The 13,693-nt window shown below is 32.1% G+C and overlaps 1 protein-coding gene across 1 annotated transcript in view; it reads left to right on the top strand.

Annotated features, from left to right (window-relative positions):
* The first annotated feature begins 1,090 nt into the window (after positions 1–1,090).
* The window catches only part of LOC106458893 (neural-cadherin-like), a 109,652-nt gene continuing 97,049 nt past the window's right edge, over positions 1,091–13,693 (top strand). The window contains exon 1 of the mRNA XM_022385251.1: positions 1,091–1,175. Within this exon, the coding sequence (XP_022240959.1) occupies positions 1,121–1,175 (55 nt within the window). The 5' untranslated portion in view covers positions 1,091–1,120. The remainder of the gene's footprint in view (positions 1,176–13,693) is intronic.

Here is a 13,693-nt window from a genome sequence, read left to right as displayed (position 1 = left end):
TTTTTCAGGTGGTGCTAGTACCTGGACTTACTTGAGCTGCTTTGTCTTTTTTTATTTTTACACGTAGATATTTTTTCTTTTGCCAATACAGGTCCACTTCACCCAGCTGAGTACTATGTTTCAGTATCTTTTTATTTGAAGTACTTACCACACACCAAATCTTTATTTTTGTACAGAAATCACACTTTAACTGAAAGTTAAGTGATCGAAAACTTGGGGGAGTGGGGCATTTTTATCATGTGTTTTAATGTATATTATATTGAGTATACCCTCAATGTTAATAGTACTGATGGTTAATTAAAGAAAATACAAAAGCTTGGAAGCAAATTTTTAAAATTATTTTTAAAACGTACGTTCTTGCACAAATGATGTTTCTATGCTTTAGAAATTAAAAGTACATAATTTAAGTTCTGAGAACTGGAAAGTATCTTGGCGTGTGATGGTACCTGAAACACCATATATTAAATTCACTACGTTTTAAAGAAACATGTTGTGCCCTGACTGTTGCTTTGTATTGTTATTGGCTTACGAAACCGTTATTATTGCAGAATATACATCAAAGTAACTAATGATAAGCTATATACACTAAAACAAGTTTATACGTCGTATGTTTTGTTAGTGGCGCCCTCTTAAAATCAGATCCTCGTCATCGAATTAGAGCTCTTCTTCCCTTAACCTCGTGTTCATCGTGTGCTGTGCGTAGAACGATGTGCATATTGATCTGAGTTTCTTTGGGATTCCCAAGGATTCCTTTCGCGTTCTTCGTACTCCAGTTCTTTGTTCAGTTTCCATCAAGCAACAGTAATATTTCCTATAAAATAACACGCACTGTTTAGCGTTTAAACTTTACTTAAAAAGAGAGAGTTGTCAAAGTTTGTTTTTATGTTGATAGTTGTATAGTTTCCGTAGTTTTAGGTGATGTAATCCTAATATCATGTGGTCATATTAGGGGAAATGTCACTCGTATAAATAACCATTTTTTTCAGAATTAGTGGGGTTCGTTTGTGAAACGTATGTTTTTTTTTATGTGAGTGGACTTTGAATAACAGTTGGGCGGTGGTACCTGAACCTATATTGAATGGTTTTCTTTGTTAGGAGGTGAGTTCCATTGCGCTTACCAATGCTAGATGCGTTGAAAGTGCTCTTTGTGCTGACAGGAGCAAGCACTTACTTAGGTGAGTGTTACTTATCAACTGTGTTTCATCCTTGACCACTTGTATTTTTACAGTGTCTTCATTTACAGGAACCTCGTGCCTTTGTTTATTCGCACGTTTTTTTTGAAAATTAACTGTTATTGTTTCATTGTAACTTTTAAGTGTGTTTAATTTCGAAATGTTTCGTTCTGTATAATATTCTTATTTCGTTAATTTGTTTTTCCCTTGAACTTCTCACTAATTACATTTGCATTTTTGCTCTAAGAATCTTCTTACTGGTGAAATTAAAATTCTATATACAGGAAAATGCCGAAGAAAATTAATTTTTAGTTTCGTATTCCCATATTTATTAAACAAGCGTATAGTTTAACTTTTACGGACTGTTTGTGCATGACTCTTGTTGTGTTTTGCTCTTCAATATTAAGTGGACCAGTATCATGAACATGCGAATGCATCTATACCTATTATTCATGTTGCACGGCTCTCAGCCCCTCATTGGCTCAGCTTATAACGCTAAAAGCCGAGTTTCGATACCCGTGCTGGACAAAGCATAGATAGTCCATTGTGTAGTTTTGTGCTTTTAACACCAAACAAGTTCATCGTTCTTTATTTTTTCCTTTCAATATTATACTATACATAACTAGTAGAGACAATGTCAGACTTAAAAGTAATGGTTTTAAACAAGCTCTTGGGCTATCTCTTTCACTATTTTGAGCCGTAGCACACGAACGACTCTCCGGATGCAATGGTATCCATGCTATACGCGACATTAGTCGTCATTTTCGGTAGCGTCGACTTCACGTATTTTGCTACCGACCTAATTGTTCAGTTAAGCCCTCACATTGAACCGTTCTTCAGATTGCTTATCTATTTAAACTCAATCTTTAGAAGTTGGTGTATCAAATCTTATAGAAATATGTTTAGTAGCTCGTAACACCAGACTGACATATAGACATTTCATGCCGTCGCTTAGCATACAAACATCGCAAACATGCGAATGCATCATCTGTAATTGGTATTTACGTTTTACTGTTGTTGCCATGACACTCTATGATAGTGGGAAGTTGTGGTTTTTATCACTAGAATAACGGAGTAATATTAATATTACGAAATATTCAATTATATTTTATTAAATTATTTGGCCAAATATATTCATAGGTAAAACAAAGATGCTAGCGATCCCAATGGATTTCAATCAACACAGATGGGACTCGGTTGTGAATTAGGTACCTTATTACTTGGCATAACATCGAAATCACAATACTGACCATACAGTATAAGACTTACAAACGTCGAGTTATGTACAAAGCGATTGAACAATTGTTTACAAACACTGAAATATCACAACCTTTTAAAATAAACTCTATAGACCTGTCTAAGAGAAAAGACGTTGACCAAAAAAGAATGAAAAACATTATAAACTTTGTTAACTATAGTATATTTTTGTACACAAAAAACGTATCTTATAAAAAGTAACAGTTTAATTACACACACTAAAAATTTTTCTAATAACTATACCATGGTCATTGACTATTACTTTGTATATTCATCATAAAGATTGAATGCATAGTTGAAAGCATAGTTTATAACACAGAAGCCATTTTGGATCCACTAACGTTAATTTTCCCCGGTGGACCAGCGGTACATTTATGGACTTTAAACAATAAAATCCAGGGTTCAAAACCCCACAGTGAACACAGTTTATTAGTTTAAAAAACACACTTTTACATTATTATGAAATAAATTAGACTCAAACTACTTTTAATGGGCTTAAAAGATATTGTCTATATTAATTTTATATGTTATTTTTTGTTGTATCTATTATATTATTTTATTTGATTACTGTCATGTAATACGTATTCCTACGTAGTTATTTTTTACAGAAATGTACCCAAGAGAACTTTTATATATAGATTCCAATGGTCACATAAATGAACTGAAATGGTATTGAATACTGCTTTCACAGTGCAAGAGTTGCTCTTAATTCCTAACGATTATTTCAGAAATATTCAAGCTATAAATTGTAAACGCCAGTTATAGAAGATCTTATGACTTAACTGAAAACACTGAGCTCTTATAAGGACCTATTCTCTTTTGAAGATGGAAGATCATATCAGTTATAAAGTTTCACATTCCTGCTTCTTTTGTTTCGGAGGAGATGGGCTTATAACCTCAAAAGATGGTTTCGCATTGTTGTATGTATTTAAGAACTTTACCTAACTGCCATCTTCAATTTGCTTAACTTTTCACGAGAACAAGACTACAATTATTCATTTAAGTAGATGGGGAAATGTACGAAACAATTGGACGATTTTAATCTTTTTCTTCTTTTTTTATAAATAATGTGCAGTCCCTCTCACCTGTTTCTATGTGTGTTTTATAATAATAGTTTTCCTGCATGGCTAAGCTGAACTACAAAAAAGTGACTTCGTGCATAATAACATCGAGTGGCAGCGTTTGATAACACGTTAAGCGTCGTGATTAATAAATGTGTTTGTTAAATTGTCAAATAAATGAGCTTAAAATTCAGTATCGTGCTTCAATGATAATTATTTATTGATCAATGGCAAAATAATTAAGTAATATATTGATTTATATGCTTTGTTAGTGAAAATCAGAATAATACATGAAATATCAGTAATTTGTGAGTGATCATATTAATATAACTTCAGTCCTCAGTTAATATTTATTAGTCGATCGTGTGATTCCTTAATTTGATACATTTACTGGATCCCCTCTTATATATTATAAGCGTTTTTCAAGGATTATGTGACTTGAAACTTTTAATCGTGATTTCTTGATGATTAAATATTGTTTAACTTGAGTGCAGTTTATATAATTAAAAGTTATGGATGAAAATTTTAATATAATGATGTTTTTATTTCGTGTGCAACAAAACTAATCTGCGATATTAATTTTTCGCTCTAGTAGGGCTTAATTAATACAGATTATCCTCTCTCCTTTCCAACACATGTAGACGTTGTTTATGTTTCATTAATTGCCTAATATTAGCGTTAGTAATCTAGCTTATAGAAATTATGACAGGCGGATGAGTTTGAATATTTGAGGTCATTAGTGGTGGTGACATCTGGGCTTCCCATAATGACGTTTTAACCATTAGCAGGCATCTTTGAGGTAATCTGACGAGTATAATATCCACAAGTTTATCCACACGTTTTGGACAATGTTACAATAAGTATACAGGAGTTCTTGCTAATAATGTCCTGTTTGTTTTTGTTATATTTAACTGAACCTTGATAAACTAGTATCACTAATATCAGATAAGAAACAAAGATTTAAGTTGATCCAGTGTGGTTTCGAAGTTTCACACGTTTACTGCTTAACAGGAAAGGCCACAGAAAGTTCGATCGTCATACAAACCAACTAGGGGCTAATTTATCGTTGGTTTAAACAAGAAAGTAAACATATCATAGCTAATCGTATCAAACTTTAGTACTAAAGTCTTTTTTATCATATTTCAGTTCCAGCTTATCTTAGTGCCACTTTGAAGTATTCTACCGTCTTATAGTGTCAGGATGATTTATTTTTTGTATGTATAGTATGTATGTATAAGATATGTAAATTTCAGATGTTTGACGAAACACTTATTAAGACGAATAATTGTTGATTCCTTAATTAAATACCATTCCAAGTTTCCCCCAAAACGAAACTCGTTTTAACCTATATGTTTATTGATTCAAACATTATTGAAGATGGAGTTTATTAGACTGTCATTATGTGTCATTATCAATAACAGAATAAATTATCATGTAGCTAATTAAACGTCAATTTATTGTAATCTGAGTTGGTAATTTTATTCACGCCGTCTGTATTTACATTCAAGGTAGAATTTATGTGGTTACAAATATCCTTAATGTAATTTATGGATTACTCTAACCATCTTCGCTTCAAACAAAGAATATGATTTTAATGTAAAATAACGTTAGCGGTTAAGGATCGTTTCGAATAATAACGTTCAGTTAGCCTAGTTTGTCTCACACTTATATATTGCGTGAAATACTGTATAAGATTAATAGCCACCATGACTATCGTCTTTCGTGTGTCAGACACCACTGTTCTATTACTGGATTTTCTTTACACTTCCCCTTCGGCATTTCAAGACTGAAGAGTTCGTGGTAGTTGCTGGACAAATCATCTTTGCTACTACACATTGTACAGTAGGTTATAGAATGACTAAGATAGATGGATTCATGGGCGCCCGTAGGAAGGGGCAAGAGGGAGCATTTGCCCTCTTACATTTAACAAAACATTGCACGTATTATAATGTTAAACCAAATATTTCTAGTAATTCCTATTAAAACTGTAAATTTGTGTTTGCCTTTAAGCACACATAACACATATTCTTTTAGTCTGTTGACTTACACTGTAAAAGCTGATCCCCAACATACATGTCTTGCCTCCTTTCCCCTCTTGAAAATATCACTGTGGGCGTTCATGGATAGATAACTGGGTGAATGATTTTGTTTAAGTTTTTGTGGAGAATATGATTCTTTACGACTAAAAATAATTCTTAAGGTTAATTTTTCATATGAATGTGGGGGGGGAGGCTATTTGCTGTGTTCACCGAGGGCAATCGAATCCCTGATTGTAGCGTTGCAAATCCCGAAGATTTACCATTGTCCCACCGGGGACTTTCCAGATGAAGTACCTTTGCTAATTGTTTCATATTTGTGAAATATTGTCAATAAATATATGTTGATTGTTTTAACGTTTTCTTTCACGACGTACTTAGAATTCTGAATTGTACTTCTTTTATAATATTTTCCTTCTTTTTGTCTTGTTTTGTTTCCGCTTCTGTTAAAGTTTGTTGGCTGGTTTATCAACATATGACACAAACTGTCTATATTTAATATCGTTATCAGCTTTAAAATGGAAACGTTTTGTTAGCAATTAAAACTACGACATATCAGTCCATAGGATCCGAAATACGGCTCGCCCCAATGGACTGAAACGTCACAGTCTTAATTGTTTAAAGCACATTTCCACTGTAAAGATGATCAAGATCTCAGAGTTAATCACCCAATGGAAAACTTATATCTGTTTGCAGTTTACTTTGTAGTAATATAGATAGTTAAAACAATATTAATGTGATGTCGCTTGCAAAGTGTACCATACATTGTTTGATTGTTTCATTTAAACTCTTTGTATTCATGTATGAAAGCAGTTTACAACACATGTCGATGATGTGCTGGATTTGTTATGGTCATTCTACGATCACGTGTGTAATGCGTATATTACTGTTAACAGACAGGAGGTGCGACAGTGTTAATGTTGCTATATTGTCTACTAATTAACGTAATTTCCTTGTTTGACTTTCTGATGTTGTGATAGGTTTTTAGGTATGCGCATTTCTGTCCCCTGATTCTGGATTATAATACAAAAGTACTTGAGAAGGATCCATTCACTCAAGACTAACAGAGAGAAAAAAAAAGATACACTTATAAACGTTCAACCGAAACCAATTATAGCAACTGTATGCACATACACATAAACGTGTTCCTAAATTTCTCAAAGTAACAATCTAACATGTGTCCTAACTTTCTTAAAGTAACAATCTTACATGTGTCCTAAATTTCTTAAAATAACAATCTAGCATTATATGTTAAGAAAGATATGATTTGAGTTTTTATATTAATGTGTATGATTATAAAGTTTTAATATGGATTTGTAATTTTGTAAGTACGGGGTCTCGAAATACGATAGACAAGTCGACATTGTTTTTAAACACTCGTTTTTCCAGGAGTTACACAATGGTACGTATTGAACATTATGCTAAAGTACGTTTATTGAAGTATCCAGTTGCACATATGTAGTGAGATTTGCTAACATCCTACGTTGTATGTGACATACTTGAAGCTCAATTACACGCAGTAACGTTATTTCCATATTTTATTTGTGTTTATCTAGAGCGTGATCATGAACAATAAAGTTAGTACTCGGTAATCTGAAAGGTAATCCGAAGCTTAACTATACGCAATAAGGTAAAACGTTTTATGATATATTGTACTTATCTGGAACATTTAACTAAAGTAAAATTATTTAATTCTTTTAAACTTGATAACACCGTCACAGTTATCTATATAATATCTGTAACTTGTTCTGGAGCCAATTTCTACAGAGTGATATTACCTCTTTCTATATGGTGCTTAGCTTACTTTAAGGGCAATTATATCATGTAAAATAATTTGTGGTCTAATCGTGCATTCTATGAATATATATAACTCCTGTGACTTAATTCACAGTGAAGTCATCGTCCATTATGGTTAATGACGTAAAGTTATGGGCCGGGCGTCGTCAAGTGGCTAGAGTGACAGATTGTGAATCCATGGTTCGCGTCCTGTTGAGGCAAAATCGTTCTACGAACTTTGAGGGCGTGACGCTTAAATCGCATTATATGAGTAGAGTAACCTAACAGTCGGTGCTGTTGACTAGTTGCCTACATTCTAGCCAATCGCAAATACCTTTTGTATATCTATATATGAAAATCCGAAACAAATAAATGATCTATATTATATGTGACACGTCCACCTAAATGATATATACTTTACGATCTCCGTCTCGGATAGAGTATTTGAATGTAGGGTATTAAGGGAGAATTGTGTTACTGTTTTGCTTTGTGATACAAGTATATATTTATATAAATTCAATATATACATATTCGTATTGTAAATAAACCTATGTATTAAAATATGAACCTTCTTTAAAGTTTAGCGCAAGTGACTTAGGTAAACATTACGCAAGTTAGGTTACTTGAAAATAGCTCTCTATGAAAATAATTCTGAAGGAGCAATTTATTAAGTGGCAAGAAGGTATGAACAAGTTTAAAATGTTTTACTGTAGTATCTCGTATGTATTTATTTGCGGTATTTTTAATTTGTCGTTACTCAGTCTTCTACCGTGAGCTGTAATATATCATTAATTTGAATCTGAAGCAATATAAATAATTTTAAACTGTTACCTCAGTTTTCTCTATTTATTTCTCTCGAGAAAATTGTTTTATGAAAAATGGAAAGAAAAATTAGTCTGAACTGAATGGTCTTTTGAAAGCTTTTAAGGCCATTTGTTAGCGAGAGAGAAACGAGATAATTTGAAGTGAAAAAGTTCACGAGATTTTAAGTACAAGTGTTCAGTCACTTTATCGCATTTTAGAATTAAGGCCTTTACCATCAGCTGTTACATCATAGAGATAATCTAAGTCATACATATGTACTTTCTGTGTAACTATTTTCAGTATTGAATAATCTAGTATTTAAAGAAGAATACACATTTTATTGTAGAAAATGTGATTTTCCAATGTTTTTAATAACAATGGCTGAAATGGAGGGGATGCTTATATTGTTCCCTCTTTAAATAGTCAACGCATTCGAAGAATATAGTTGGAAAAAAATATATCATACTTCTTTGAACAAGCTAACGTATAATTTGCAGCTACTTAGTGAAGTAGTGTATTTTTGTTTTAAACATGTGCGACATATTCATGTTATCGTAGTATTTGTTCTGCCTATGTGTCTTATTAGACCACAGAAATATTAGCACCCCAGTGGCACAGCGGACTTACAACGCTAGAATCCGAGTTTCGATACTCGTGGAGGGCAGAGCACAGATAACCCATTGTGTAGCTTTGTGCTTAATTACAAACAAACAACCAGAAATATTAAATTGCCCGATGTATTTTTAAAAAAAAACACGGTATTAGGTATTTATACCTTATTGAATCTTTGTTGAAAAGGTTTTCGTTTAATTTTAAACTGAAACAACTACTGGCTCAAATAAAAGTCGAGTCTTGAATTATATATATATATTCTCCCTTGAGATTGGAAAGGAGATTTTAGCAAAACATTATCAGGGGATTTGGTTGGTCTCAAGACAATCAGAAGTGTAGTGAAATCCTATTTGGATTAAACCTGAGGGTATATTAAGAATAATAAAACGAAAATGATTTATTAAATTCAAAAAATGCGGCCGTGAATTAATATAAAAATAGCGTAATTTTAGGCATACATCACATATGAAACAGTTTTTAATTCTAAGTGAGTTTGTTCTGATAATTGTGTACACGATTTATTCTATACTTCACTTGTTCCCCACTAGTGACAGATTTTTAACAGATCTGCGTTGACTTAAAACCTAAATTAAACGTTAAAATAACTTATTCTTGGTTTATATAAAAACTATAGTTCATGAGAAGTGAGGAAATACTAGTCTACAATCTTTCTCACAGAGAGCTCGAAATCATGATGCTAAATTTTCTGAACTACGTCATAATACTATTAGTGGAGAGCTCGAAATCATGATGATAAACTTTCTGAACTTCGTCCTAATACTGTTAGTGGAGAGCTCGAAATCATGATGATAAATTTTCTGAACTACGTCCTAATACTATTAGTGGAGAGCTCGAAATCATGATGATAAATTTTCTGAACTACGTCCTAATACTATTAGTGGAGAGCTCGAAATCATGATGATAAATTTTCTGAACTTCGTCCTAATACTATTAGTGGAGAGCTCGAAATCATGATGATAAACGTTCTGAACTACGTCCTAATACTTTTAGTAGCAACTGATATGTATTGATGGTCGTTTCTCACAAGCGTGGGCCAAGCGTGGCCTAGTGGTTTACGTGTAGGGCTGTGTATCGTATGATCTGAGTTCGAGATGTGATGTCACTGAACATGCTCCGCACTTTCAGCTTACAAAGAGCAATTGCTTGAAACATCGTATTTAAATAAAATAATTTTTTTTCCTGGACGTGTGTTAAAAACAAACTTGTTTGTAGGAGTAAGTTACGCTTACACCTCGTGCGGAATACTATATTACAAGTATTATTTTATAAAAGGGACAGTTAATATTGTTATTCGGTACAGAGAGACGGGTAAATACCTTGTGTCAGCGTATGCTGCTGGTTAGCTGACTTCTCTTTGATGGTAATGACAGTTAGAAAGGTTATACCGGAACCTAAGGGGGTATCTGACTTGCCCGTTTAGTCCCCTTGCGCAGGTTGGAAATTCCAATGTCAACTAGCAAAAGTTTGTTTTGAACTCAGTTACACATTACTCTATAATAACCTATTTTACTACTAATAATAATAATCCTTAATCCTCATATACAATGTTATAGTATTACAGATGTATTTTGGATAAATAAATTATATATTGTGTTTACAGCGTAAAAATAAAAATTATTTACACCTGTACACCAATTCTCTTCACAATTTATGGTATAGTAAAATGTATTACATTAAAAACTTTAAAACTCAAACAACACCCACCTTGTTTTTGTTGCGTGCGAAGAAAGCTCAAATTAGAGAATTTTTAAATAGCGACTTAATTTTAAACTTTAGTTTTGCATTTTCTTACGACATGATTTTAACTCGAGTGGTAGTGATATAAATATTAGTAGAATTGTATGTAAACTTTCCAGACTTCACATTTGTCAAAAGTTAGATCTGTTCCAAATAAACGAATATGTTTCTATTTTAACTCGTAGTTGAACATTCGACGCTAGCAACCTTATTATTAGTTGGAAACTAGGTATAGGGAATCCTTTTAGAACTTCTAAACAAAACCAGCAAGGTGTAATCAAGTTAAGTTCTTATTTCTCAGTTGTCATTAACTTTGAAAAGCAATGGGTGTAGTTGTGTTAACCCTAATCCATATTTGATTCGCAATCCTAAAAAGTTTTTTAATGAACATTGTTCAAGAAAAAGGTAGCATTCTCATGAATATTTCTTGATATTACTCATCTGATTATTAACACGGAAGCTAGAGTTTAAAAACTGCGTGTTAAACCTCGTTGTTTTCGTCAAAATTGTATGTCAAAGTTGTTTTGCAACGGTCTTATTATGTTTATTTATTTCATGATCACCTTCATAATTATCTTTATGAAGGACATTTAACTCATAGATTACATATATGATAACCTTTCGCTGTATTCTTGTATCAGTGCGAAAGTTTTTATTTTATAAAAACAAACACAAATAAAGCTTGTTTTAGGAGCAACATTAACTATATTGTGATTCCCGTTTTTTGTTCTATACAGATAACTTTACTTGACAATCTTTGTTGACCACTGGATAGTGAAATGTTTGCTAGATTCTTGAACATACTGTAAAATTGAATGCATTTAAAAAATGTTAAAATTTTGCTTTAGCTTATTAATTACTGTATTAAGAAATAAAAATTCTACTTACATTATTTAATGGTTACTGCATTTTTGAAGCATTAAATATAAATGTCGTTGCCGAAACTTCTATTTTACTTTGCAAGAATGTTTTTTTATTTTGGGGAAACGACATTAAACTGTTCTGTCATGTATTAAGAATCGAGTTATTTACGAGGCTAAGTATCTATATATATATGTACTTTACAACTCTCCATTTTGTAGAAACATACAGTTATTCTCGTTGTTTTTCAGGTTAGGTTTTGTGTAGGATTGCATGTGATTTTTTATGATTTATTAGATTTGTCTTCGTTTCTTACTCGAGACAAGAAAAATAATAATGTTGAAAAAAAAGGAAAATAAAGGAACTATTATTATATTGAACCATTTCGTTCTGTTTTGACCATTGGCGTTAGCTGTTAGGTAGAAGCCACTATTGAACTGTTAGCTGTTCAGGAAGTCTAGTTTTATCGTTATCGACAGTAATGACGTAAAAAGAGACAAATTTCTTTCAACAAAAGTGTTTTATTCTTCTTTTTTCTCGCAGTACATTAGCTGTAGTTTCTTCCATTTTTGTTTTTAGCGTCAAGCGTTCAGGGTATGTGGCATGAAATGACTGATCATCGAATCATTGTTTATGCACAAATATAATATAATTCACTAATAAATCGTTAACTTTAATTTATTGATTCAATTGCTATTGTTATTACTGCTATTTTACGGCACATGAAATTGCCTCCAGGTGACTCAACGGTAAGCTTGCGGGCTTATAGTGCTAAAATAGGAGCTCGATACCCGCATTGGGTACAGGACAGAGAGTCAAATGTGCAGCTTTGAGCTTAACATCAAAACAAAGAAACACGAAGTAAATTTAGTGGCATTACTAGGAAGATACACATACAGCAAACAACAAGTCAAAATAATCTCTTTATTTGCTTTATTGTTCCAATAAAACTAAAAAAAAAATCTTAATATAGATAGAGTATGAATATAAAAGACGAAACTATCAAATTTCTATGAACATGTATTGAAGTTTAACACTTTCTTAAAGCGTAAAGATTGAATAACGAGGAAATCAAACAAAAACTCATCGCCACAATAAATTGTATATATGATATTTCATAAAGAGTTCTTTAACTGTAAAATTTTGATATTAGAATTCTGGGACCTACACAAGAATGTATATATAGTGCTGCTTAAGATACTTTTTGAGCAATTTCTAAGCTTGGTTTTAAATATGTTGTTTGATTTCTACAAAGAAGTTTCCTTATAAATTTACTATGTAAGTAAAACTGTAAAATATCTTATGTGTTTAGGTATATGTAAATAAAATTTGAAAATATCTATGTGTTAGATATATGTAAATAAAACTTGAAAATATCTATGTATTAGATATATGTAAATAAAACTTGAAAATATCTATGTGTTAGATATATGTAAATAAAACTTGAAAATATCTTTTGTGTTTAGGTATTTGCTTCACGTGATAAAGGATGCTGTGCGCCTTTGGTCCAATCATAACAAAAAACATATAGACACGTGTTAAAAAATTCCATAAAAATAAGTTATGAAAGCGAATACCAAGTAACTTACCCATTATCTTAGGTACATATAAGCTGATATATATATATATGTTAACAGAATTTACTAACATGCCTCTTTATATTTTTACACACGTTTTAAGGTACTCTGTTTGAATTAAAATATATTTATCTATAGCTGTAGGCGAATATGTGACCCAAGGTCTTTCATTTTTATAATGTAAAGCTATGCAGTATGCGCATAATTTGCATTATCTGCTAAGCCCAAACAACAATGAAATAATTCAGGCTTATAATTTAGATAAAACGAGTTGAAAACCATTCATTTTAAGCGTACTGTCACCTTCGTTGTACTAGTAATATCCTGTTTGTTTTAGTGCAGCTACACAATAGACTATCTGTGCTTTGTCTACCATGGGGAATCGAACCTTGGTTCTTAGCGTTGTAAATCTGTACGCTTACCGCTAACTGGGGGAGAGTAGTGATAGAAACGAAGTTTTGTTCGTGGTATCAGGAGACCTTCCTTGCAGTTACATTTGCAATGTTTGTGTATTTCTTATTATTATTTTCCAAAACGTTTCATTTTAGACACTATTTCGAATTGTAACACTCATACAGTATTGTTCTTGGAACTCAATATTTTAGGCTCACAGAATATTGATGTTGGTACTAAATCATCTTAACACACTATTTTGATTTAAGCATACAATATATCAGGAATATGAGTATCAGTCAGACACAGAATATTTATTTTCATATACATATTATACCGTTTTTATACACACACAATAGTTTGATGTCGGCAAACGTTATATAAAG

Source organism: Limulus polyphemus, unplaced genomic scaffold (genome assembly GCF_000517525.1).
Source record: "Limulus polyphemus unplaced genomic scaffold, Limulus_polyphemus-2.1.2 Scaffold529, whole genome shotgun sequence".
Lineage (NCBI taxonomy): Eukaryota > Metazoa > Arthropoda > Merostomata > Xiphosura > Limulidae > Limulus > Limulus polyphemus.
The sequence above is the reverse complement of the archived record's forward strand: the minus strand, read 5'-3'. Positions and strand labels throughout refer to the sequence as shown.